Source organism: Meleagris gallopavo, chromosome 1 (genome assembly GCF_905368555.1).
Source record: "Meleagris gallopavo chromosome 1, MGAL_WU_HG_1.1, whole genome shotgun sequence".
Lineage (NCBI taxonomy): Eukaryota > Metazoa > Chordata > Aves > Galliformes > Phasianidae > Meleagris > Meleagris gallopavo.
The window spans coordinates 105,760,320-105,788,066 of NC_139404.1; the positions used below are offsets into that span (position 1 = coordinate 105,760,320).

General features: G+C 39.6%; 1 protein-coding gene across 6 annotated transcripts; it reads left to right on the forward strand.

The window, feature by feature from the left end:
- Positions 1-2,836: 2,836 nt before the first annotated feature.
- On the forward strand, positions 2,837-27,747 carry KCNJ15 (potassium inwardly rectifying channel subfamily J member 15). 6 transcript variants are annotated; one of them, XM_010723564.4, is made up of 2 exons: positions 2,837-3,187; positions 25,657-27,747. In XM_010723564.4, exon 2 carries the CDS (start codon positions 25,673-25,675, stop codon positions 26,798-26,800), a length of 1,128 nt encoding a protein of 375 aa, XP_010721866.1. In that variant the 5' UTR covers positions 2,837-3,187; positions 25,657-25,672; the 3' UTR covers positions 26,801-27,747. The 6 variants fall into 6 exon arrangements, with proteins under 6 accessions (XP_010721866.1, XP_085064572.1, XP_010721859.1 ...); XM_085208446.1 differs by having other exon boundaries at positions 2,841-2,976; XM_010723557.4 differs by lacking the exon at positions 2,837-3,187 and adding an exon at positions 3,194-3,261.

A 27,747-nucleotide genomic window follows, 5' to 3' on the forward strand; every position in this document is an offset into this window, starting at 1 on the left:
AGATCTGGGCTAGGGACACAGGGGTGAGCTTTACATGAATATTTAAGCATATAAAATTACAAAGAGATACTTAGTGATTCTTAGATGACATGTAGGCTCAAGATATCTTGATCTTATTTTGTGCAAGGTCTGTTTCTAGCCTGGTGTCTGGTTTTCTTTCTTTGTATGCTGCACCTAATGGCTTTCAGCTCACGAATTTGGGGTTTATAGGAACAACAAATTTTTTAGTGTTTTGATCCTGAGAAGAACAGATAGGACTTGGAATGTCACTGTGTCTCTTTCCCTTCCTGATGTGCACATCCTTATGAGCTCAGAAAGTGCCAAAGCACTTTTTCGGTAAAAGAACAGAGTTTTGGATTCAAGATAAGTTGGAGGTACAGGTCTGATATGTAGGACTAACTTCTACCACAGTATATTTTATTGTCTCTTTAACTATACTTTTTTCTAAGCTATACTCCATACAATTTACTTTGTACATAAAAGCTGAAAATACCCTGAGCTAAGCCTCTTATCATCACGGGACTTCCCGCTCAGCTATATTGATTGTAGACATTTGGATAAGTATTTAAACATATCTAGTCCAAACTTTCAAACTCTTACCACTTGCTGCTATAAGGAAACAAGTTTATGAGCTCTAGCATAGTAGTAAAACTTAAAAAATAGCATGTGAGTTTACAAATTTTGAAGAGCATGAGCTAACAAATTAGCTTGCCTGGAGAATTAGCCCACCTCAGCAGCAATGTGGGAACAATCCAGCAGCATATGATCACTCACTGGGAAATGATGCTTGTTTAAGATTGTTACTAATAAAGGAGCAACAAGAGCTGAGCACAGACAGTTATTGCCAGGCAGCTGAACTCAAGAAACCCACATACTGTTCTTCCTCATCCCTTCTGGATGTGCACTGAGCAATGGACAGCACATTTAAAACAGAGGGAAAGTGGAGAATGAGAAGTTGGATGATATTCTGTATGTCCACGAGGCATGACATCAACTCAGTCATCTCTTGAAACTCCTCTGTATCTCCCTGGGAGACACCATTTCCTACTAAGAGCCCTGATCACGCATGTGCTCTCTGCTAAATGGATGGATGAAAACTCATGTTTAAAGAAAAGCATATAAATTTTCAAGTGCCAAGTTGAGGAATGTCCTTACTTCTTAAATTCCATTCCTCTGTCCCATTGATCTGTCTTCCAGAATGTGACAGGGATACACTGGGAATTAGCAAAACAGCACAGTAATTAAAAATGGAACTGTAGTATGCTTGCACAAAGTGTGAAATGCCTCATTCTATCCCAGTATAACCCTCTGCTCATGACCCCCAACATACATGTGATTTCACAGGCAGCATGTTGCTAAGGATGCTGATTTGGAGAACATGTGGGACTAGCATATTATTAGAGTATTCATATTTGGTTATGATTTGAGCAGTTTCCCAAACTTTAACAGAAGAAAGAAAAGGAAAGTTGTAAGTGGGGAGTTTTAATAACGTATAATTCAGTTACAACTAAACATAATTTCACTGGATAGTGAAAAAGAATTTCTAGTATAGATGCTTCATCCCATGACATTTTAGAGGGCTGTGTAAATAGAAGTGCCTATCTGAAAACAGAAAAATCCATTCACAAACATTTATTTTATAATGAAAACTGATAGGAGCTGTTGCCATCTCCCTCATAGTAAATATAGAGAAAGAGATACCAATGTAACAGGTTCATGGATTTGGGGAACAATCCAAGTCGTGTGAAATTCCTCAGTCTCTGGCAAAGGAAGAAAAAAATCTCATCTAATTGTTGTCCTTTTAAATGCAAAACAGCTGCTGCCTACTGGCACTGCCTGAATGCCTTCATACTTGACCACATGACAGCAGAATTCCATCCTTTAGTTTCCTATGGTTGCATATCATTACATTAATAATGGCTGTTAATAAGTGTCTGATTATCAGTGCTGTTGAGGAAAGGAGAGATTTTACTTTTTCTAATGTCTTCTCCATGAGCCTCAGTTGCGCAGAATCTTGCTAGTATACTATTCACCCTGGGCTGATTTCCTTTTTCCCCTGAGCATAAGGGAGTGAAAGCAACCTGGCATCATAGTACTGTGGGATGGCTCTGCAGATGATTCTGTTGTACTGTGTTGGACACGCTTGTTGAGATATGTAGTTCCTGGAAGAATTACCTCTGGGAATATAGACACAGATGAATGTTGTCTAAGGACAACCACATTAGTCTTTCTAGTGCTGCATTGCCTTCCCTTTCCCAGCAGCTCTTTTCATTCTGTTCTGGAAATCCTATTGAACTCCAGTATGGCACGGCAGTATATAGGCTCTGTGGACAGCAACAACTTGCACCTCTTCCTCACTCTACTTAAAGTACCCAACTTTCCCCTACTCTAATCAGCACTATCTGTGTTTTTTCGATCTATTCTTATTTGAGCAGAAAAGCACTGAAGCCAACCTACAATTAATCATCAAAGAGGAAGAGCATCGTGGCTAAACAGATTGGAAACTTTGGTGGTCAGGGATTTTAGCTGCATCTGTGGCTGTTACAGCTCAGTACATTACAACCCTGGTACAAATGTATTTCAGATGAGTTTCAGCCTTCCTTTTGCCAACAGGAAAATGGTAATCAATAATGTTGACTTTTAATTCTTCTTGCTCTTAGCATTATACAACCACTTGCAACCTTATTTATTTAGGCAATAAGGCCTTTAAGGGACTTTGATCAGCTTGGCTAAAGTTTCTTCAAAGATTAACTGACGTTCTTTAAAAGTACATCAGTTTCCTCTTAAGCAGGTATTTACTTACCACGTAACTGGGTGTCGAGTGCTGTGTAGTTATAAAGTTTGCCGGGCTCAGCTGTAGATTTCCTTAAGACATACTGCTGACATCACTGAGTCTCCTCTCAGACTTTTTTTTCTCTTTCTTTCCCCCTCCCTCCCTCCCTCTCCTCCCTCTCTCTCTCCAGTCTCTTTATTCAGGTAATTTCAACTCAGACTTATTCCAACTTGTTTTTGACTGACAGTGAGGGAAGGGAGACTCTGATGGTGTTTTGATTTTTTTTTTTAAATTTTTTTTTAAACTGTACACACATGCTTTATTGAAAAGACATCCAACCTTTTATAAAAAAGATTGTTTGACTTGTCATGACGATAACATCTAGTAAGGAATCTGAACATTGCTCTTTTACAGGTAAGAGGTATTTGTCAAAAATGCATACATGCTTAACTCTACTATGGATACTGTCTGGAAATGAAAGCTAATGAGTAGGTTATTTTTCTATTTCTTGTTATATTTATTTCAGAATTTAGAAACTGTCTGTAGAAGAAAAATCTGTTTACAAGCTTATATCTTCTTGTGAACTTGGAGATACAGCAGTTTAGCAATGATACAGTAAAAGCTATCTTGGTTTGGTCTTTCCACTAGTGCAAGCTCCTGAATGTAAGGTTTGTAATGCATATGACTGATATTTTTGTGTGTTGGGCAGGGGGGCTGGATCTAACTTTGTAAATATTCGCCTGTCAGATACTTTTTCTTAAAGAAATACACAGCACTTTGGGGGCTTTTTTGTATGTTTTGAATGTCTTTCAGCCAGTTCTTGTTTCTTTTTCTGTGCAGAAATCAGTTTTAGTTAACATGCTAGGAAAACTTGCCTAGAACTTTATCCAGTCCACGTTACCTATCTGTATAAGAAAAGATTATGTAAGTTTTCAGTGGTAGCTACAAGGAATGTAAACATGTCTCAGTTGGAGAACATCATGCATTTTCTTCCAAATTTTGCATGTGTCTTCACATTACTGCATTATTGTTTACAACAGGTTTGGCTTATCCTCAGTAATCAGAGTCCGAGCCCGTGCTGAAAACTCCCCTCTACTTCAGTATAGCTTGTTTTTGCTTCCTTTTTATTTTCTCATAGAGATCATGCTTTAAAGAGATTTACAGATAAGTTCCTTTTTTTCTCCATGATGTGCTGACTGCAAAAAGGAACAAAGCTGGTTTTCCTTTGTGAACCAGGAGGATTTATATTACTTTTCAACTAAACTTGTTTCCACACTTGCCTTTAGCTGTCCTGCAGTTAAAGGCATTGTTAGGATCTTTCTGATTACAGTGTCTGAGTACCTGTCTGCCAAACCTTTTGTCTGTATTTCCCTGTGATATTGTTAGCTGTGATTTCTTCTCTCAAAATTAGAAGGAAAAGGGGAAAACTTGCTACTACAGATAAGTCTTCTTTATATCCTTTGTTGTAAAATGTCACTATGCTCTCTGCATTCTCTAGTAATCAGCTTATAGAAGGGGGGAAGCAAGCCTGGAATGTAACTTAGTGCAGCTGGTTATACAGTACAAACTGGCATTGCTTTTGTAAAGCAGAGTGTAGTCGAGACCAAAAACTTCCCCAAGAATTTCATCCTGGTAAATGAGGCATGGCCTAGAGACAAAAACAGCAGCAGATGACTTGGGCTTCAGTCTTCCAGCATACATACAATAATACTTCAATCCTGTTACTTTTTATAGAGTTTCAAATGAAAACAAATAGTTCATTTTTACCCTGGCTCCTCATGCAATGAAACAAACAAGTCATCAACACACAGCCCTGATTTGAGCTGAAATTTCTGTTTGTCCAGATTTCGCTAAAGAAGTCTGGAATATTATTCTCTCCTCCTCCTAAGACACATGGTTACATGGACAGGCTGTGTGCTTTGGGAACAGGTAGAAACCAAAGCTGTGAAGTACCAGATGGTACTCTTGTGAGGGGCCAAGAAAAACAGAAACTTAACTGTTTTGCATGCTGAACCTCAGAACATTTTTGAAATAAACTTTGATTCAGTTTGCTTCCAGGAAAACCAAAGCTAATTACAAGATGATATTTTTCTTTCTTTTTTCTTTTCTTTTTTTTCCCCTTTTTTTCCTTTTATAAATTTTTTTTTTTAATCTATGGAGGGAAAAATTCTTTACCTTTGTTGGCTGTCCTGGGAATACAAACATAAGAAGAAAAAAAAACAAAAACCATTGGCTGGAGCATTGAGCAGTTAACGTCAAACTTTTCAGTCCAAACAAATGCACTAAATGTTAAATGTCTGAAAACTACCTTCCTGCCAAGCTGTTCCTAACCCCTTGGAATGGGACAACATTCATGACTTATCTGAATGAGTTACTATAGGCTTGAAGCTCATTTTAGCACTCAATGTATTTTTTTCATTTATTTGGTAAATAGCTTGGCATAAAGTGCATACATGCTCTTGGGACCAACAGGGCACAGTTGAAACAGGAAGCTCTCTTGTATTGGCTGTATACGTACTATACCGCCTGCTCATTTTAAATCTGCCTAGCTCCAATGGTATGAAATTCACATGTATGGCAGCCAAAAACAGTGGATGTGTTTCTAATTGGGCCGGATGAAGGAACAAAAATGGCAAGTAATAACCACAGTATCTTTCTCACCTCCTGAGTATGAAACTGTCTTTGTATGACTGGCACACTCTGAGGTTCATGGCAAGCTAGGAGTCATGCTTAGGCAGAAAAGTAACAAGAGACAACATGAATGTTCTAAGTATTATCGTCCTTTACTGGGCAAAATAAATACTTGGACAGAAAGAGGGTAGACAAATGTTTTGGGATAAGACATCTGCAGTAATTTTTACCCAAGGAGACAAAATCCCATTTTTCAGTGGATCCTTTTGCAAACCTTGTCTGTCTTTGGTGAAAGGGTGAAATCATACTGCTAGGGTACAGGTTGGACCCAGCATATATCTCAGGGAAATATTGTGGTGCTATGCAGTTCCTGTGTCTGCCAAACACCACTGGTGATACTAGGAAACCTTGCAACCTTTTAGGCTTGAGAATCCCCTTGACCTTCACACTCAGGTGATCCATTCTGCTTCACTGGTGTCAGTGGTCAATGCCACTATCCTTTAATTTTTCAGTGATTCATTTCAATCTAGACATTATGTTACAAATCCTTTTCTCTCCCCACATTGTGTCTGCTCATGTAAGAGAGCATGCTGCCTTTCTGTTGACTCCCAGGGTGGCTTCTTGATTAAAGATGTCTTTATTTCACTCAGTTCAAACTAGCACCTGCAATTTGACCTTCCGGCTATACTGCATTTTAGCTGACTCTTAACCTGAAGGAGAAGTATAAAGCTACAGAACAGAAGCTTAGTGCCTCTTAAAACCTCATTTGACTCCTTATGGGTTTGTTTTTCTCACAGAGATTGTCAGGTAGAGTTGTCCATGCTTAGGGAGATATGCCTAAATATGCCACATTTTCTTCATAAATCAAAAGTGATAAAGTAAAATAAGTATTAACTGGAATAATGGTATGGCCTGATTAGATTAATTTAATCTACATTGCTTTAACTGAGGTAATTCACTCTTGGTTAGACTGTAGCTTGCAGGATACCTCTCTTGTACACTTTGAACTTTTCCTTATCTAAAATTGACACTTTTGGATTGAGGCTATATGATAAACATGTTTGTCTGTTGAATAAATTATCATAATCTGTAATGAAACAATATAGGAAATGGCACACATGCTTTGATGACTTCATAGGAATATTATTCGTATGAACTGAACAAGAGAAAAGGGGAAAATTTCCCTTTATACTCGCCTGAATTACACAGCCTGACCAAAAAAGAAAAAATTCAACAAAAGGTATTTTTGTAATTTTCACTCATAACTGCTTAAGTGCTTTTTGTTTTCTTCCTAATGATTATCCTACTCAAAGATTCTTACCCTTACTCCTGTCCTTACTCCCACTAATTTTTAGGCCAGCTGTTCTCTTCTGAACCGCCGTCCTACCTTTCACCCAAGCAAACAGGCTTCAGTTTCCTGCAACCTTATCTAGCAATAATGCTTCCAGAAAGTTTCCTTTCTCAAACACTTCAACACCAACTTATCAACAGTCTTCTCTCTCCACAATAAACAACCAAACCACAGTTAGTGCAGCAGTGGATAAAAGCTGTGCTTTCTGTGACTTTCACAGCAATTTAGCAAGGCTGGTCTTCATTCACAAAAAGGTATATCAACACATTTGGGGAGATGTTTGATTGATACAGAACACTCAAAATTCTAATTAATCTTCTTGGGCAAATGATAAAATATTCATGAACATGCAAAGCCTTTGATGGAAAAAAAAGAGTCTTTTAAAGCAGCATTTTATTTTATGACCCTGTTGGGCCTCATTAACGTGTATACTTGGTGGCGTTGCTGGTATATGGTGGTTGGCCTCTTGCCTGTTTTAATCTTAATGGTTTTAAATCACAACCTCTCTTCAGCTAAGATTAAGTCAAAAGGCAATAGAATCACAGAATGGCTGAATTGGAAGGATCATTAAAGATCATCTTGTTCTAACCGCCCTGCCATGGGCAGGGCTGCCATCCACCAGCTCAGGCTTCTCAGGGCCCCATCCAACCTGGTCTTGAGTGCATCCAGGGATGGGGTACCACAGCTTCTCTGGGCAGCTATGCCAGTGCCTCACCCTCTGATGTGTTGAGATGTAAGGAAGAAATCAAACCTAAATCTCCTCCCTTTTAGTTTAAAACGGTTCCATTTTGCCTTACCACTATCTGCCTGTGCAAAAAGTCAGGCCCCCTTCTGTTTATAAGCACTCTTTAAGTATTGGAAATTTGCAATGAGGTCTTCCTAGAGCCTTCTCTAGACTGAACAAATCCATTCCCTTAGCCAGTCTTCACAGGAGGGGTGCTCCAGTCCTCTGATCATCTTTATGGCCTCCTCTGGACCTGCTCCAACAGTTCTACATCCTCCTTTGGGCTGGTGGCCCCAGGCCTGGGTGCAGTACTCCAGATGGAGCCCGATGAGGGTAAAGGGGGATAATCCCCTTCTCCCCACTTGCCATCCCTCTTGTGCAGGATACAGTTTGACCTTCGAGGCTGCAAATACACAATTCTGGACTTTATCAAGCCTTTTGTCCATCAGAACACTCAAGTCCTCTGCAAGGGCTGCTCTCAAGTAGTTCTTGTCCCAGGCTGTACTCAGGTCTGGGATTGTTCTGCTCCAAATGCAGCACCTTGCACTTGGCCTGGTTGAACCTCATTTGGTTCTAGTGGACCTACTTTTCAAGCCTGTTCAAGTCTCCCTAAATGGCATATCTTCCTTCTGTTGTAGCAACTATACTACTTATCCTGGTGTCACCCAAAAACCAGCTGAGGAGCACTCAGTCGCACTGTTTATGCCTACAAAGATATTAAACAGTATCGACTCCATCTGTGAGTTATAAATTAACATAGTGAACATCAGCTCACTATGGGTGCTGGCCTTCAGCATGTTGATTACCTATTGTGAAATATGCTATCTAAAAGGTGCTGAAAGGTCTTGTCAAGGCATAAAAAAGAATCAAAGACTGAAATGTTCTGCAGTGTAAAATGCCTCCAGAAGTATAGAGGTGAATGAACACAACTTAGGCAGGTGTGGGAAAGCTAACAATGCCATTAATGTCTATGTATAATAGGCAAACAAAAGGCTTCAGATCTGGTTCTTGTTCATGCTGTGGCTCTTTAACCCTGTTCTGGGAAATGCAGAGGCTAGAAGGTGATCTTCAACTGGTGGTGTCACATAATAACTGTCATACTGCCAGGAATCCTAATAATGTACCCTATTTTTCCATATACCCTTGCTCTTGCTGAGCTGATTCCGTGAGCCTGCTTCAGGCTACAAACCTCACTTCCTTTCCTCAGAACAGACCACAACGTTATGGATGTTTCATCCAAGGTTTTTATGAATGCCTTATCCTTGAACTTCATTCCTGGTCAATTCTATCATTGCAGGTACACATTATATGCATATATATAACATATAACATATAACACACATATAACAAATTTGGAACAATAATATCTAAAATTTAGTGTTGATTTCTTTTTCTGTCAATAAAATAACCAAAGCTATGACTTGATTCTGTCACAGAACAGTAGTTATTGATAGTAAATATCCCTCCTCTACCTAAGGTCTTAGGTGATAGGAAGCATGCTCTATTATTTTAATAGTGTTTATATGCCAAAGTCCAAGAAAACAGTGCAGCAGAATGACCACAGTGATACATTCTCCTATTACATGTAGATACAAGAATCTGAATTTGCAGATATACTTCTGGTTGGCAAAAAGTGAAAATGTAAGATCGGGAGATTTAAAATGCTGCACTACACCTTTAGAACTTTTAAATAATGACTAAGTGTTCAAGGAAAAGCTTTTGCTTCTGTTTGCTCTAAATGATCTTGAGAAACTTCTGAACCATCCAAGTTGCTACATAAAGACTGAAAGTGTCACAGAAGTCAATAACCTTTGTGTTCTCACTAGAAACTGATTTAAGCATGTTCTAATAATACTTACTATATGAGCTTAAACATTAACACTGGAATCCACAAAAAAAGCTGGGAAAAGGATTTGATCCTCATTCCACAGCTTCAGAAGAAAAGAGCGGTCAAAGTTTTTGAATTTGCCAAGTTCCTAAAAATCCGGTGCTTCTAACAGAAATAAACTGGTCCAGTTCTTAAGCTTTGCTCACCTTAAGACAAGACATTGTTTTGAATGATTCTGCTTTACTCTTTTCTTCACTTGGTTACTAGCTCTGTTTTGCTGACTGGAAACTTAGGCATGGGAAAAAGCAGGAGCATATTTGAGCAGCACTATAAATAGGAAACTGGCGGTGAAAAATGGTAGTAGGGGTGATAAAGATGTAGGACGCTAATGGGTATGAAAAAGCAGAGCTGATTACTTTCATGGAGGCCCAGACATCATTTTTGAAGGTTCAAAGGTATGTATGAGGAAACCTTTTGCAGAGCAAGCAAGATGAATGCACACTTTGGTAAGAGACATGGCGAGAGTGTATGAGCTGATGACATCAACAAGCAAGCTGACACATTTCATTGACAAGAACTTGTAAAACAGAGCAGACAGATCCCTGTACCTTGTTTTAGATTCCTGGATAGTTTGCTTTTACAGATGAATGTTGCTCATCTGTTTCAGTACGTACATTCTTTTATAGTAACTAAGCTATATGTTTGATGGAAACAGTGCACTGGCTTATTTAATCTTGTATTAGATTCCACATCACACAATTGACATGGGATTTAACCTGAAAAGCTTCATCAGTATAAGTTAGATTTACATATATTTATTTAGGATATTCCAACTTAAGATATGCACATGTATTATATAATTTATATGTGTAACCAGAGTTCTTCTAAGAAGTGTGGGTGTACCTTTGCATACACTGGAACAGTTGATTTCCACACAAGAAATAAACTTGCCACTTCTCAGGACCTGCTTTGCAAGTGTAAGGTAAAGTAACTGTCAGCTGTGTAAGAGTTAGAATTCTGGGATCAGATCTTAGGGCACTGCAGGGAGAACGGCACCTACGGCGGAGAAGAAGAAGGGACAGACAGAGTGCAGTTGTCCAACTCTCCATTAATGCTGGTGCTTTAAGAGGACTAGCTCAGACTACACAGAAACCTTTCAGATTGCTAACATGAAAAGAGAGAAATTTCAACCTAAAAGCCCAACAATTGATCTCACAGCACGTTCACCTTTAGAAATGGCTCAGTTTGGTAGGTGATTGGAAACCAAGTTTGAACTACTGTCTCACAGATAGGTTTCTGGTTATCTCAAATTTCCAAGCAAACTTTAAGAAAAGCAAATCTCCAAGTTTCTTTCAGACAAAACTCAGATAATGAGGAAGCATCCAAGGCAGCCAGAGCCTTCCTGGAGAAAAGATGTCTCCCAGAAAACAAATCATTTGTTATCAATTCAAAGGGAAAACATAGTTTGTAATCTGAATACATTATTTCTTATCATACTGTAGGCCCACAAAATGCTTTGCAGTGAGCTGAACAAAGAATAGGAAAACTTTAGATCTGCTCTAAATTACTTCAGATCTAACAGCAAGTGAGGCATGATACAACCCAGACTTGGTACTTGCTAGGTGAACACAATGACAAGCAGATGTTTATTAAAGTTGGAATTTTTCTCAAAGTAAGTGCATTTCAAGGACTTGTTTGGATAGTGGTGAGCTGATCTGGTGCCTAAACATGAAGGGAACAAATATCCCAAGGCATAAGCTCTGAGTATCAGGGCAGTAGCTGTGAAAAGATTAGGCTTAATATGAAGAGATGTTTCCACTAATGAAGGGAAAAAATACAGTCAAAATTGTAGAGAAAAAATGCATTTTTTTGATGCTGGAAGTTTGAGTGACATATCCATGAGATAGATGAGGACTATGCACAAGACACTTATTGGAAAAGGGCAAATTAAAAGTGACTGAGGTGAAGATTTTGGAGGTATTATGATATCAAGTTGCCTGCAGACCAGATGTCTGAACCATACAGTGAGTAGAGCAGAAGCAGCACTCTTGGCAGAATATGTCCTTTGGGAAAGAATGAGTTTGACAGGGTTTCACCACGGCATTGAAAGAAGGAATTTTCTGTACTGACATTAAGCTGCTAGTTGTCTGGTTAAGTCACAGTTTCTGAGAATTTCTAACAATGACAAATCTTAACTTCATTTGAAATAAGCTATTGGAATTTTATATATCCATAGTCGTGATTAGTTACTTTTGCAATCATTTATCTTTAACAATTGTCTACAAAATAGTCAATAGCACTAAAATGACGTATAGATGACTACTGTTTGGTGACACCATATTTTTTCAATGAAAACTGAGCATTTAAAAATTAAATATTACAGCAAATGTACAAGATATTAGAGATCAAAAAGTTTTATTTTTTCCACTGAAAGAATGATCTCTTATGGGAGATGTAGTTGATTTCCTCATATCCCAGTTATTCTTTATGCCTAGACTCCACAGTTAGGCTACATTTTCATTCGTGCATCAAGCCTTACAACAAGGCAACAGAAAGTAATTGGGGAATGGTGATAATTTTTGTTAACATAAATCAGATTACTTGGAAAACATCAAAGTAATTTCTGAAATTCATAGCATTTGGAAAACGTACAAAAAAAAAACAAACCAAAAAACGTTTGCGGTATTTGGAATGTTTTAGGAAACTATTCCTAATAGAACATGAAAAATGTCCTATTCAGTCTAATTACTTCAGTGATCAAAGCTGGGCTTTCCCAAGTTTCCAACTGTAAAAGATTGTTGAGCATTTGAAATCACATGGGATCATAAAGGAACAGTCATAAAGATAAGGTATATGTAAATAAACAAGCAAAATAACCCCCTTTTGAGCATAAGGAAACGTAATGACTTTGAACACCAGCATGAGCTTTTTTATTGTTTGGGCACACTATCGCTGCTTTTTTTTTTTTTCAGCATGTTGTAATGTAACAACACAGACTTTTCACAGAGGTTCCCAAGAAGCTATAGAACAAAGGAAAATGACTTGTGAATTACACAGCTAAATTCTCAGAGTTCAGCAATGTGGACAGGCATTGCTTCTGCTGTCTTCTGCTAGGAAGCACAGTAACTTATTGTACACTTGTCATTGAACCCACCAGGAAATCCAGTTGGCCTCTGCAGTTACAGATGTGAGGGATTCTTCCTCCAAAAGCTTTTTTCAGCTGAAAATGCCTATAAGATCAGATGAAAGATTTTGTGCTTTCATGTTAACTTTGGACTGAAGAAATCTGAAAACAATTTTGAAAAGTAAAAAAATGCATTTTGACTTGTGGAAGTTAGATATTTGATCTTTTGAGTAAAGCAAAAGCTTGTTCCTCACATGATTTAAATTAGACATACACACACATCTATACAAATGTAAAATCAAAATAACAGGTTTAATTTCAATTTGAACAAACAGTGTCTCCAGTCCAGAATAGCTTTAAAAAAAAAAAAAAAAAAAAGGCCAGAAAAATGTTTTTTTGGTTCAACCTCAGCACATTTTTTGTTGTTGTTGTTGTTTTGATATTTTTGGTTTGGCGAGAAAATAAAAAAACCGCTGACGTGCACCAGTAAATTTATGCTATTTCCTCCCCCTGAAAAGCCACAGTCTCTGCAGCAGACTGAGGGGTCTGTGTCATGGAAATTGGCAGGGGCTGAGTAATTTGGGAAAGCAATGAGGAAAACAAAGATTATTTTCCCTCTGATTCCTTGTCAGTTTATCTGCAAAACATACAATCTAGGGCTGTGTAACCTCATGCTTAAACTCAGGAAGCATCTTCTTCTTTAAAAAATGTATAGTTTAAAATATTTTTTTTTTCCACAGTTTAACAGTGGTAGTTAAGTTCAGTACAATGATAGCGTTTTCTTGGCAAAAGGCTATGTGTTTAATCTAGCTTAATTTCATTTCTGTTCCCTCACAACTAAGGGATACAGCCCATGTATTTAAATCCACAGGCTAATTTCAGCTTAACTTGGCAGGTGAACAGACGATTCAGAAATGATGTTCCAACAGGCTTTATGAAAGTAGGTGGCTCTGTAAGCCCAAGAGATGTTATTAATTCCTTTACTGAAAAGAAGAAGTCAAGGGGGATTAGCCTTAAATGGACATCAGAGAATCCACATGGAAGATAGTGCCACAAAAAAGACTTTGCATTGTGTTTGCATATTATTATGGCTGTGAGGTTCACCCTGGAGATGCAATGGAGTGATGGAACCGCAGCTTTACTGACCATTTCCCCATGGCCTATCACCTCATGAGCTACAATGGTCCTTCTAGCAGGGAAAGCATAGACAGGAGTAGAACAGTGTTGGCCCCGAAGCCTTTTCTCTACAAGGCTACTACTGGTGAGAAGAGGATCTCTTTGTTCTCAGCCCACCACTCTCACCGAGATACTCACGGCCTGAAAAAGACTGTAAAATAAAACAGCTGAGAATCATCATTTCCATATAAAAGATGCTAATATATCTCACTATTAAACTTTGAATTAGTTTTATCCATCTCATAAAATATCAGTGCACAGAAGAGTTCTATCAAAACACTTCATTTGAACAGAAGAAGACATATATCAGCCAGCTGCTTACACTGTTTTTACCTTATCATTATTAGTGTTTAAATCTCCTTAGCACACCACATTTGCAGCTCTGAGTCTCAAGAAAGCATTAGGGATCAGCTCCCATGCACCCCAGCCTGTAGTATTCCCGTGAATGCCGGGATTCTCTCATGTTTCTCTGAATTAGCAGGTATAACTAAATTACTCAAGAGACCTTTCCTCCATCTTCTCTGTCTGTCCTCTCCCCAAAATGTGCAGAAGTGGAAAAAAGGGTATTTTTCCATTCATTGCATGGAGAGAAAGCTTGGCACACAAGTGAGCTATGTACTGGAATTTGGGTGGGTCTAGGAAAAAGCACAGACTCCAGTGGAAAACATATATGGGTGTGTGTGTGTGTGTGTGAGAAAAAGCCTTTAAACCTTAAATTAACCACATCCATGAATTGGTCAGGAAAAAAAAATAGAGAGGAAATTGCCATGAAGTAAAACTTTTGGACATTACTGAAAATACATATCCCTACATCACTATGAAAGTGTAATTGGCATTTTTAATTTATCCCTGACCACTCCAAAGTAGCAGGTGAAAGCCCTTGGTTTATATACCGGTGCAGTGTTTTAAGGGTGTATGGGACCTCTGTGACTATTGGTGTCATCCCTGGGGTATAGGGCCATCCTCAACTAGACTGGTGAGAGGCAGCTCATGTCTGGGGACTGCTGCAGAATCAGGATGAGAAGGAACTAGTGCTAAGGCATGAGAGCCCTTTGGGAACACCAGTGCCCAATCAGAGAATTTGCTGTGCCACTTTGGGCAGAGCTGGCAAAACTCAAGGGAGACTTTAGTGAGCAAGGGCATAGTCACAGGTTGTGGTTACTGGTCACTGCAGATGCTTCTGAGACATGCTGTTCAGAAGCTTATTTTTTATTATGGGAAACCACAGCACTAAAGGAAACACATCTAAATGAAGAGGATTTCACTAGTGACTATAAATGCACCAAAAGCTCCCAGATCAGTACTTTGTATTTACTGCTCGTGATTTACAGAACAGACAACACAAACACACATACCATGAAGTACTGTTTTAAACAGTGGAAATGACCATGTGATTTTTCTATAAAAGCACATACATATTTGCCTATGAAATATCACATCTTGATTTTTGGGGGCAGTACCACCATCTTGTTTTCAGCATTTAAAAGTTTTATTATTTTGTTTTTTGTTAAGTAGCTATCAAACATTTGTTACAGATCAAGTAGAACTTGATCAGTTGTAGACATTTAGCGGAAATACATACTTGATGCAGTTTGAAATCTCTGTAGAGATTGGAGTAGAAAATGGAGTAGAGATTAACACTTTTGAAGCTACTGTGCACCTCAAAAAGAATAATGGACATACTTTGTAATTCACAACAAAGTAATACACTATTAAAAAATAAGCAAGTAATCTGTATGCATCTGCTATGTCAGTATTATCATCTGTGCTTTGTCTATGAGAAAAAGATGCCTAATTTAAAAATCACTAGGTTAGGGTAAGGGAAGTGCATACTTTGTCTCACAGAGGCTGCATTTTGCTAGCATTAAAGAGAATCACTTTCTGAAAACATTTTCCACTGCATGAACTTGTTTGCACAGGTAGGACAATTCTTCATAACCAAACAACTTCCTGAGAAAATGAACTTGTAATGAGTTTTAAGATGAAACCATGACAAACCCATCCCTATTTCTTGGAAATATCCTTTGTATTATTGCAAAAATCTCAAGGCTGGATTCTTTTGTGTGTTCTAGTCCAGCAAAGAAGCCATAAATCTGGCTTAATTATCAGATTACTCTGCTCAGCATAGATGAAGCAGTACAATACTACACTGTACAGGAAGAGAAACGCAGAAATGGTCACCAGGGAAAATCTTCGCTGAAATATAGGCCATCCTCCAATTGGGTCAGGATGGGTTACTTCCCCAGTTAGATTTGATTCTATCCACATCAGGCTTTAGATGATCAAAATTTAACCAAGATCTTTGAGTACAACAGTTTTGCCCATTGCCAGCTTCCTTGCCTTTTGCAGCCCTAACCTGATTTTCAGCAGTACTGAATCTTTTACATATTTAAAAGAAGCAGATTTTCTCAATGGAAAATTCTTTTCATAGACTGATATTTAAGTTTTGAGATTTAGTGACTGTATAGAGACTGAAAACTACAAACAATTGTTTTGTGAGGTACTAAGGTCATTCCTCCAACAGCATCAGCTCTGATTTTATGGGCTAAAGAAGTGCTGTGGTTTACAAGAAAGGTGGCTTTCACATGCAGAAATCACATGCAATAATTCTGACATAGCAGAAGACTGACACTGTGCAGGGAGCCTCACCTCCTTGCCACACCTACACTTAGCTATGAGAGCCACAGTGCACTATGACTAATACAAAAACAAAACCCAACTTGACTGGGATACAGTACAATGAATTGGCATCACAAATGGTGATTAAAAAGAGAGCTCTTCATCTGTATTGTACAGTTAACGTAGAAGCAGGAGCCAATGCCCTTGCTCATCAGAATGAGACAAGGCTGGCAATGGGACTTGGAATACCAAGTTGTGTTTGAGTCTAATGGTACCTATAGCTCAAGACAGGAATCAGAGGCACAAACAACTCCAAACAATTTGAAAATATTTCCCTACTGTCTAACAAATACTTTTAATGTACCAGCCATAGTAGCTGATATGGGAAGAAATGTCCCTGAGGAAGGCAGACTGAAGACATTTTTGCCAAATTTTATGAACAATCAGAAGAATGTTAACTTTTCTCCTTGGCTTTTGTGTTACCATGAGCAGAAAAATTACTACTTATTTTCAGCCACCTGCTGACAATTTAAATTAGAAATCTACAGTAAGTGTGGCTTTTTGGTTTTGGTTTCATGTTTGTTTTTAAATGAGACCAGATTTTTATTAACCAAGAAATGAATTGGGAGAATAAACAAACAAATGAGCAAATAAGAAAAGAAACTAGATGAGCTTTCTGTCTCGTAAGTCCTTCTTCACATCTGAAACAAAATGAGCACATTTTAAACCATCTGCAGGTTGGCAAGTCTGTTGCTCTGAGTTTAACTTTATTAATACTACAATTATTCCGTACTGGAGTAGGCATTTGTTATCAGACATATGGTCTGATTTTTGTGTGGTCCTGTGTGGGGCCTAGACTTGGATGTGATGATCCTTATGGGTCCTTTCCAACTTGGGGTATTTTGTGATTCTATGATAACTTGTGAAGCAGTGGGTGAGTATGGTAAGGCTGAAACCAAGGTGCTGCCCTTTACCTTCCGTGAAAGAAAACAAGGACACGGCCAGCCCATGGTGAGCAGGGAATAACAGTTACAGCAAACACAGGTGGTAACCCGGTACTGTACATTTGTGCTCTGAGCTGACCTGAGAGATGACTCCCTTCCCTGCAAGCTTGGTAAGACTTAGCAATGTTAATGGTAGACAAGTTCTGGCTCATTATTTTCTATACGGTTGTAAAGTCACCACCATGTGACTAAAATACTGGAAGGAAACATAGTTACTGCTTGGTTGTGTACAGAAACATGAAACAGTCTTGGCACATGAGCTTACACAGTAAGATTATTCCTAGGAGATTTATACCAGGTTGTACATAAACATGAATAACAAAGGTAAGATATGCCTCCGGGCAAGCTACAAAACCGCCTGAAATCTGATAGAAGAGCAGCAGAGCCTTTCTGTCTGCCTTTTCTGCACCAGCCTTCCCACCACCAAGTGCACTGGGGAATGCACCAGCCAGGTGGCCTGTACTCAGGGAGGGAAGGCAATGGGAACTGGGAGCTGTGAGAAAGCACATTCTCACAGGAGCTCCAGCAGTTGGCCTGGGAAAGGCTAGTTCCCAAAACAGGAATTAAGTGCTTAAGTAGGACTTAGGTAGGCCTTAGTTGACTAAGTGAAAAAGTATTCTGCAGAAAATCTCTGCCCAGCTTCTGTCTTATGCTGGAAGTGCTTCAAGCATGCAGGTGCTTCCATTTCTGGCTCTCATTTTGATGGGTGCCCAATGGTTATGTGTTTGGGCATGCCACAGTGTGCCCTGTAGGACACCAAAAGGCTCAGTGTTTACCTTCTGTCTAAGCAAGATGAGCCAGAAATGAAACATTCCTTGGCTTGAATTCAACCTCCTCTCAGTGTGTCCTCTGCTCCGCTTCTCCCCACTCCCAGTCTGTATTTGTGTTCAAAATCTGACTGCTGAAGGGGGTGGGGGTGAGACTCCTCCCTGCACCTGAGGCAAGTTTTTCCCTCATTTCCACCCTTGCAGAAGAGTTCACTAATATGGAACTAGGGAGATGGGGAGACTCTACACTTCCCAATGAAGATACTCAACTGCACAAATACAAATTTTAAAGGCAGAAAGCAAGGAGGCATCAAGATTAGTCTCTGGCCAAACTGTTAGGGTGCTCAGCTAGCCATGGAGAGCATGCATCTCAGTCTCTGCACTGAAGAGTGCATACACACTAACATCCGTGAAGAAAAAGACACCAAAACTGTTTTAACATGGATGTAGAAAAATTCCAAACTATATTTTCTTGGCATTGGCTTTGGAAATGGCTGTTTCATTTTGACTGGCACATTAATTAAACAAAGTAATAAAAAATATGTGCTCACTTGTGACCAGTTTTGAGGAAACATCCCAAACAGCTGAAACTTTGCAAAAATGGAAGCCCTTGCAAAAACAATCATGTAATGGAGAGGTCAGGAATAGGTGCTGTGAACCTGCAATGAGATACGTGAGAAACATAAACTAGTGTGCTGTCTTGTGAGAAACAACTCTGTATATACAACTACACATTTCTATGGTGGCACTGTAAACATCACTAAATTGAACCCTTCTGTTCACAGAGAGCAGGAAAAAGGAGAGGAATGGGATATTATGCAAAAAGGAGGAAGAACAAAATAATGAGATATACCCTTATAGAAAAGATTATTGTCTCAGGGAGAAAGGAGGACAGAGTCTAGCTACTGAAAGCCCCTCAGAAAATAGGACAGTGGGAGGTATTAGGATCTCTGATATTCTAGTCCTGGTGCTAGCACTGACTGCTACTAATAAATGGGATAAGGCATGCCCAAAGTGGTAGTGGGTGCCCCATTCCTGGAGACATTCAAGTCCAGGCTGGACAGGGCTCTGAGGACCCTGATCTAGCTGAGGTGTCCCTGTTCAATGCAGAAGAGTTGGACCAGATGGCATTTAAGGGTCCCTTCCAATTCAAATCATCCTACGATTTCTGCCATCCTCTCTGTAGCTCATCCTTTCCTGTGTGGTTTTGCTGAGATGCTTACTTGTGCCAGAGGTGTTATCTGAGAAGTACCTAATGCTCCTACAGCTGACTGAAGATTTCAGCAATATAGCATGGAAGTACAAAGTATCAGTGTGATAAGCAGAATGCAAAAGTAATGCTCCTGTCAGCCTCACAGAGTAATGCTGGCACCTAGCTCCTTAGAAATGGAAAAAATGAGTTCATAAAAGTCTGTTTAGACTTGTTCATATAGAAAGAGCCACATAAGATTTGCACAGAAAGAACAGGGAAAGGGTTAGTGGGTGGGAAAAGCATCACATCGGAGGCAAGTTTTGAATGCTTACCTGTGATATGAAGTGTTTGAAAAAGAGAGTTTGAAGCATTAATATGCCAGCAAGGGAGACATTCAAAAGTCCTGAATTTTTCACTACTGAAGAAAAGATATTCTTAAAAATAATAGAGCAGAACAGGTTTTTGGTGAACCTTTCTCTCTTTTCCAGCTGCATTATATAAACCATATTATCAAGCACAAAAAAAAAAAAGACGTTTCAGAAACTGATCAGTTTACTTACTTTGTGAAAGGAGACTTCAGTGTACATGAAGGATTCCAGATGGAAAGCTGTGCATGGCCAAGTCCCCTGTGTATCTGCAGAACCCACAGCAGAGGCTGGAGGGCAGGTTTTAGGAAAAACAGACAGCAGTGCGCTAGCTGTTGGTGTATGCTTTCTCTCTGCTTGGAGGCCTGATTAGGAGACCTGTGAAATCACTGGAAGTTTCTCCGTTAACCTCAATAAGCTTTGAGTAATCTCTTGCCTTTTCTATTCCTACTTGGTTGTTTTCCTACTTCTTGCATCAGTGTAGTTTCCAAGGCTCATCTGTGTAAATCAATAGCTATTGCAAAGCCTCACATCCTGCTTTTGAAAAGAACAAGATTCCTGTACAAATCTCTCTAAGCAACAGTGTACCATGACTTCTTCAGCTAAAATTCATCTTCTATGGCCAGATGTCAGGCAGGCTGCCTAGGAGAGAAAGAGATGCATTTGTGTTTTTACTTTCTTAATACTGGTCTGTCAGTGATTGCCCCTGGACCTGCTGTGAGTGGTGGAAAGCATGCTCCTAGCTCCAACACAATATCACTAACCTCAACCTCCAGTGCAATCAGATCTGCAGCACTCAAGGTCTCTGGGCAGGCTTTGCTGTGCCACCACTGTCACCTGCTCCTGAGTGTCACCATCCAAGAGTTGTGCTTTGCTGATGAGTGGCCAGGACGAGGTGTATGGACCTAAATGCACAGCATCAGGAGCTGATTTTGATTTGAGGTTACATTTACAGTTCTTGTAGTCTGGTCTTGTGGAAAAAATCAAAAAGAGTGAATGAAGCTGTGAAGGATCTGGAGTACAAGTCTCATGGGGAGTGGCTGAGACAAATGGTTTAGTCTGGAGGAGGCTCGGGGGAGACCTTGTCACTCCCTACAATCATCTGAAAGGAAGTTATGGAGAGGTGGGGGACAGCCTCTTCTCCTGGGTAACAGAAGTAGGATGAGAAGGAATGGCCTCAAGTTACATCAGGAAAAGTTCAGGTTGCATAGTAGGAAATATTTCTTCGGAAGAGCAGTGAGGCAGTGGCACAGGCTGCCCAGCGATGTGATGGAGTCACCATCACTGGAGGTGTTCAAGAGCTGTGTGGATGTGGCACTGAGGGACGTGGGCAGTGGGTGTGGTGGGAGTGGGCTGACAGTTGGACTGGGTGATCTTAAATCTTTTCCAATCTTAATGATTCTATGATCTATGATTTGTTTTTTAAAGGCAGCGTCATTCACAATATGATCAATTCCCAGACTAACACTATTTTCTGCTGTGCAAGTAAGTGTTGGTCACTACCTGGGTTGAATGGCTCTTTTATGAAGGGTCCAGGCTGTTTGACTGCAGTGGCAGCTGGTGGAGGAGTTGACGCATCCTTTCACAACCACTGCTACTACCCCTCTCTCGTTTTTTTTGTGTTCCAGAAGTCAGACACAGAGAAGGATTTTTCTGGTTGGTGACCACACAGCAGAACCTCGTGTCTTCCACAGCTCACACAGCCCAAAAAGAGAAGGGTATTTATGCTAGGCAGAGCACTGAGAATTCAGGAAGGACTTTTTTAACCTACTGAACCACATCATACCTAGGAAAGATCTGAAGATTGTATATTACTTTTCAATGTTTTCTTTCCTCAGCCCTTTTTTTTTTTTTTTTTTTTTTTTTTTTAATGCCAATCTTGCTAATGGTTTTTGCTGGTTGAAAAAACAGTGCAAGTTTTGCCCTGTGTCAGAGTGGCAGTGAAGTGTGTAGTGGTGTGTGGGGGTTGCTCAAGTGGCAAAGCATATCTGATCTGAAAACAAGAAAACATCTGAAGCCGTTTGAACAAGTCATGCTCCTGTACACTTCTAATCCTTTGTGTCTGCCAAAAGAGATCTTTCACAAGCAGATCTGGCTTCATGCAGCAGGAACATTTTTCTGTGCATGCAAGCTGGCTTTCACTTCTTGATAATGTGGTCTCTGGAAGCAGAATTAATATACTTGTTATATCCCTGGCTGCTGAAATTACCTTCAGATCAAGGTATTCATGGTTGGTGGTTTGGTATGTAGTTCTATGTTTTATTGATTTTGTCTGTACTAAATTCCCTTACAAGCATGTGTTCTGATGGGGAGTCTCCTTCGGCAGTTCCAAAGGGCTCATGAGGAAAGGAGGTAATTCACAGGACATGAGAGTGCTAGACAAGCCTGAGATTACTTCATTTTCTCCCATGAAGTATCTGTTTCCTTAACTTTTTGTTACTTCAATTCACTTATTTGCAGCTACAGTTTTAGGTTTTTTTGGTTTGTTTTGTTTTGTTTTTAGTAACAAAAAATAAATTATTGGCGTAAATTCAGCTAGCTAACAAACAGAAAATGTTCTTTTATTTTCAAAATATATACTACTATTATTATTCAGACTAGTTTGCTTGCATTACTGTGGTAGATGTGCTTTCTAACTTAGAGGGAAAATGGTAGAAATAAAACAAACTAAAATCTTTCAGCTGAGTTGCTGGGAACAGTTGTTAGGGCATAGAATATCTGAGGTACCTATAGAAGGGGTGGGATGAGAAAAAGCAATGCAAATGCTATGCTGTGTGTTTTACGTATACAAAAACCCACTAAACATTTTTTCTGGGATAGCCACTGGTTGGTTCACTAGAAAGCATTGCGGTAGTGGATGGCAGGGGAGAAATCTCTGTAGCCTGGTTTTACTCCACTTCTGGCTTCATCACAATTTCTTCCCGCAGATGACTCCTTCAGGCTGCTGTAAGTGATAAGGAAGGGCCTCAGCAGGGGCAGTGCTGCTCAGAGGCAGCATGACAGATCCGCTCTTCCCGTATCAGTGTGGCAGAGAAGAAGGGAAGTACTTCTGCAGGGAAAGGAAACTAACATGTATTTCTCTGGGGAGGAAAAGAGCACTAAAAGAATTTAGGATCACACAGGAAAAAGTGATGTAAGAAAAAAATAATAATAAGGGAAGTAAAAACAACAACAACAAAAAATCCTACAACCAAAAAAAGCACCAGAAATTGGCTGGAATCTATTTCAGGAAATCACTCTAAAGGCAAGTAGCTTTGTCACATACAGAAATACAAACTGGGAAGAACAGTAAAGATGACAGGGAAATTCTGACACAGCCAGACTCCAAACTAATGGCTCTGCCATGCTATCCCTACACATGCAGACTGACTTTGCACATGGATATGTTTTAGAAACACAACTAAAAATGTCTTTGGTTTTGAATTGAAGCACAGTCTGGAACATGCCAGACGTGGCATGTTCCTGGGAAATATGTTTTGCCTTGCAATTGCCTTTCTATTCCTTGTGTTCTTGGGGAAATCGTTTTGCTACAGCACTTCAGTTCATCTATAATATTAGGTACCTAATTTACTAGTTTACTAGCTCTGGAAGTGTAGTAGGAGGCAACATCAGTATTTTCTCTGGTCAGGGTTCCCCTAGAAGGAACAACACATTTCAGAGAAAAAAAGAGGCACAGATAAGAAATCTTACCAGGCTATCATATGGATTGAAACCATAGAGCTTGATGATACTGCAGATGAACAGTAGTACAGTGTATCCCTACTAAGTCTGGCACACCAAGGAAGTATCATTGTCACAGCACATGTAGGGCAGAGCTGATCTTATCCTTCCCAGAGTCTCTTGTATATGGAAGCCCGTGTGTCCAGGACTGTACATGGTAGATGTACAGTGAGTGCAGTGTGCAGAGTGCCCACATACTCCTTGCCTTGGGCCACCATTGAACCCAATCAATGAACTCTGCTCTCAGCCAAGCCTAAAAGCCTTGTTCCTGCCCCACCACCTCAAGCCCACCAGCTGCAGCACCGAGGAGGAAAGGTGGAGTCTTGGTTGCCTCTGTCCTGATAACCTCCTGAGGAGGAGGAGCCAGCAGCCCTGGGGAGCTTGGTCCCAGGAGCAGGGTCCAGGTAGGCTGAGCAGGGGGCGTAGTAATGTTTGTGACTGGAAGTAATGGCTACAGGGAAGTGATCTTGAGAGGAAAAGGTACACTTGTTTTGAGATGGACTTTTGCACACATTTGATGTCTGTGGCTCAGAGTAAGGCTCAGTGTGGGAAAAGGTGCCTCTTCACTAAATGACATATATTTTCCTAAAAGATTTCCCATTGGAGATTATGTGCATTTACCACACTGACAGTAGCGCTCCACTTGGAGTTTATCTAAAAAGCAGTTACATGTATGCTCCTTCCCACCCTAACCTCACTCCCCCCACTGCCATTTCCTTCTGTTGTTCTTTTTTAGATCACTTGAAGGTTTTTTCCTGTTTACTATCCGGACATGCTGTGCATGCTGTGTTGATTTGACTGTCACATAAGGAATCTCCTACTGGGATCACTGATACATTCCTTTCTTATAGATACAGGTATATACGTACATGTCAACGGCTCTTGGATGATGGAAGAGAAACGCTGGTGATAATACCAAACTGGAATGATCTACAGGTCTTAATGGGCATTAAGTTTAATTAATTACCCTTTCCCAGAAAACCTGCAACAGTGTGATGGGTATAGTCATACAAAAATTCTCTTTAATTGACATAACAGGAAAAGTACTTCAGTGAGCAATTATGCTGATGTCCTGGGTTGGCACATGTGTGTACCACAAATATATCTTGTATTTCCTGCAAATTTCTTTTAAGTGGCTATAAGGAAGACGCTTTTTTTTTTTTTTTTTTTTTTTTTTTTTGATGGTTCACAACAGCGATTCACTTACTTAAGGCTTTTTCTGAGAAAATAATGGAACAAAACAATGCTTTTTGAATGACCTGCCAAAGCACAAAGGACGCAAGGGATGTTTTTTTTCTTTGGTTTTTTTTTTTTGTTTTTGTTTTTTGTTTGTTTGTTTTTGTTTTCAGCAGGAAGTTTTGTTGTTGGGAACTTCTATAACATGCACTGTCCTTGCTCTGTGTAACCACTGTCTAGTCCTGCAAGCCGGGTCTTGTTACTTGCCTCATCAAACTGGCACAGGCACTGTTCTGCTTCACTCTGAGGGCTTTGTTCTGTTCTGAGTGTCCTCACACTTACTCTCCATCCGGACTGATGCACAATAAACAAACTTCAGAAGTCGGGTGGTCCAATGACTGCTGGGTTCGCACAGGTCAGGGCCCACAGCTAAGAATGCTGACTTTGTGAATTGCCTTTTTTTTTTTCCTTAGATTGCTTGAAGTCAGAGTGCTATAGAGTACAAACAGTTTTGAAGCGTTTTAGGTGTAAATATTCCTTTCCGAAACTCGACTTTGATGTGTTCAGGTCTGCTTTGTTTCCCTGTAGGTTAATTGTAGGTTTGCGACAAGGAATCAGATCCGACTGAGTAAATCACTTGTGGAAGTTAATTGTTCAGAGTGAAAGCTGGTCTGGCTCATTTTGCCTCTGTCACAGGAAGAGACAGAGGTGGTGTACTGGATCTGCGTTCTAAACCAAGCACTGACGCGACTTTAATTTCGATCAGATGTCTCTCTTCAGGGCACTAAAGAAAACTTTTGCAGTAGTTAAAAAGAGCCTCTTCTCTAAAGAAACGTAAGAAAAAAATAATGTATTTTACAGAAATAAAGTACTAATATAAAATTTCAGCTTGATCAAATTTCTTTTGCAGGCTATTTGAAAAGAAATCTACTTCTCCATATTTGGCAGTCACCAGAATCAAAGAATATTTTCTTTTTTTTTCCTTTTTTTTTTTTTTCTGACAATATATAATACTAAATTCTTTTTAATCTCAGCTATTTTACAGGAGAAACTTTATATTCCATCTCTTTTAATTCACTACTCATGCATTCAGATTGTACCTTCTATGCTTGTACCTTCTATTTTTCAACACTTTCAAATGCTTTTCAGAACAAATTTTGTGATTTGATTTCATTAAGTAACGGTCTTCTTTTCTTTTCTCCTTAGGACTGAAGCAGTGAGGATGGAAGCCACTCAGATTAATATGTCCCGCGTCCCACTGGTTAACGGAGGCATCAGCACTGTGCTCAAGGCACACAAGCCCCGTGTGATGTCCAAAAGCGGTCACAGCAATGTGCGCATAGACAAAGTTGATGGCATTTACCTACTCTACCTTCAAGATTTGTGGACTACAGTAATAGACATGAAGTGGAGGTACAAACTCACCTTATTTGCTGCTACATTTGTTATGACCTGGTTCCTCTTTGGAGTTATCTATTACGCCATTGCATTCCTTCACGGAGACTTAGAAATAAACAAGTTCACCTCAAAGCGGGAGCCATGTGTCAAGAATGTAGACTCTCTTACGGGGGCATTCCTCTTCTCTCTGGAGTCACAGACAACCATTGGCTATGGATTTCGTTTCATTACAGAGGAATGTCCACATGCCATTTTCTTGCTTGTGGCCCAACTGGTTATCACCACCTTGATTGAGATCTTCATCACAGGCACATTTCTGGCAAAAATTGCAAGACCTAAAAAAAGGGCAGAAACTATTAAGTTCAGCCACTGTGCTGTCATTACTAAACACAACGGAGAACTTTGCCTGGTGATCAGGGTAGCAAACATGAGGAAGAGCCTTCTAATACAGTGCCAGCTCTCTGGGAAGCTCCTTCAGACATACGAAACCAAAGAAGGGGAGAGAATCCTGCTTAATCAAGCCAGTGTCAAGTTCAATGTTGACTCCTCTTCAGAAAGCCCATTTCTCATTTTGCCTCTAACATTCTACCATATTTTGGATGAAAGCAGCCCTTTAAGAGATCTCACACCTCAAAATCTCAAGGATAAGGACTTTGAGCTTGTGGTGCTCCTGAATGCTACAGTGGAGTCCACCAGTGCTGTCTGTCAAAGCAGGACTTCCTACATACCTGACGAGATCCACTGGGGTTATGAATTCGTGCCTGTGGTTTCTCTCTCTCCGAACGGAAAGTATGTGGCAGATTTCAGTCAGTTTGAGAAGATCAGGAGAAGCACAGATTCTTCTTTTTATAGTATGGACTCAGAAAAACAAAAATTGGAGGAGAAATACAGGCAGGAGGATCAAAGAGAGAGGGAACTAAGAACAATGTTGTTACAGCAGAGCAATGTTTGATTGAATGGACAAACTATCTTGATAAATTCTTTCCAAAAACTGAAAGAAAAACAAACAAACAAACATTTTTTTTCTGTACTGTATGTCTATTATAAAACCAGCGGTGAAGACTTTTTCAGAAAATAGCTTTGGCGTAAACATATGCCTTTGTTTGGCTGAGTTGTTAATCAAGTATTTTATAATTAGGTGGGATTTCTTTGTTCATGATCTTAACAAAGTTGGATTTGTATCAAGTCTCTGCCTCATACCAACGCTAAAAGCAGACACACCACTTTCTGTTTGGAAAGTGAAACTGGATGCACAGTGCTGATTCCTTCAAATATTTATTTGACGAACTTTTACTGTGAGCAGAGACAGCACATAGTACTGCTAAACAAAAATGTGCTCTGTTAAAAAAATGTATACTTAAAATGTATATTTTCATACCAGGTCTTACCTTTGAGGGAATTCCTGGTGAGGAAAATCAGACAAATTGTCAACCATGGGAAGAGCCTGCAGGGAAGGGATAAACTCCTTAAATCTTGAAGGAGAGTGATGGAGTGGTTATGCTGGGTGATCTGGAAGGGAGTCCTCTTTCTCTGCTGCACAGAATGTGTTTTGTGATCACTCCCTTTTTTAACCTTGATAATGGCTGATTCATAGCAAAAAAAAAGGAGGTAAGGGTAAGATACACAGAATTGTAACAGTAATCAAGTAGGGTTAAAGCTGGCTTTGAGACACCTGTTTTTATCCAGTGTAAATAGTTTGTAACAGCAGCATAACAATACATTTCTACAGATTGCTTGCTTTGCTATAGCCCATATTTAATTTGGTTAAAAGAAATCTGTATTATGTCTGTAGACAATATTTACTTTTTCTGGCAATCATAAAGGACCAGCATTCCTTTCATCCATTTCATTTTTGGTCTATTAAAACCATTCCACTAATAAAGGAATTTAGTTTGAGCA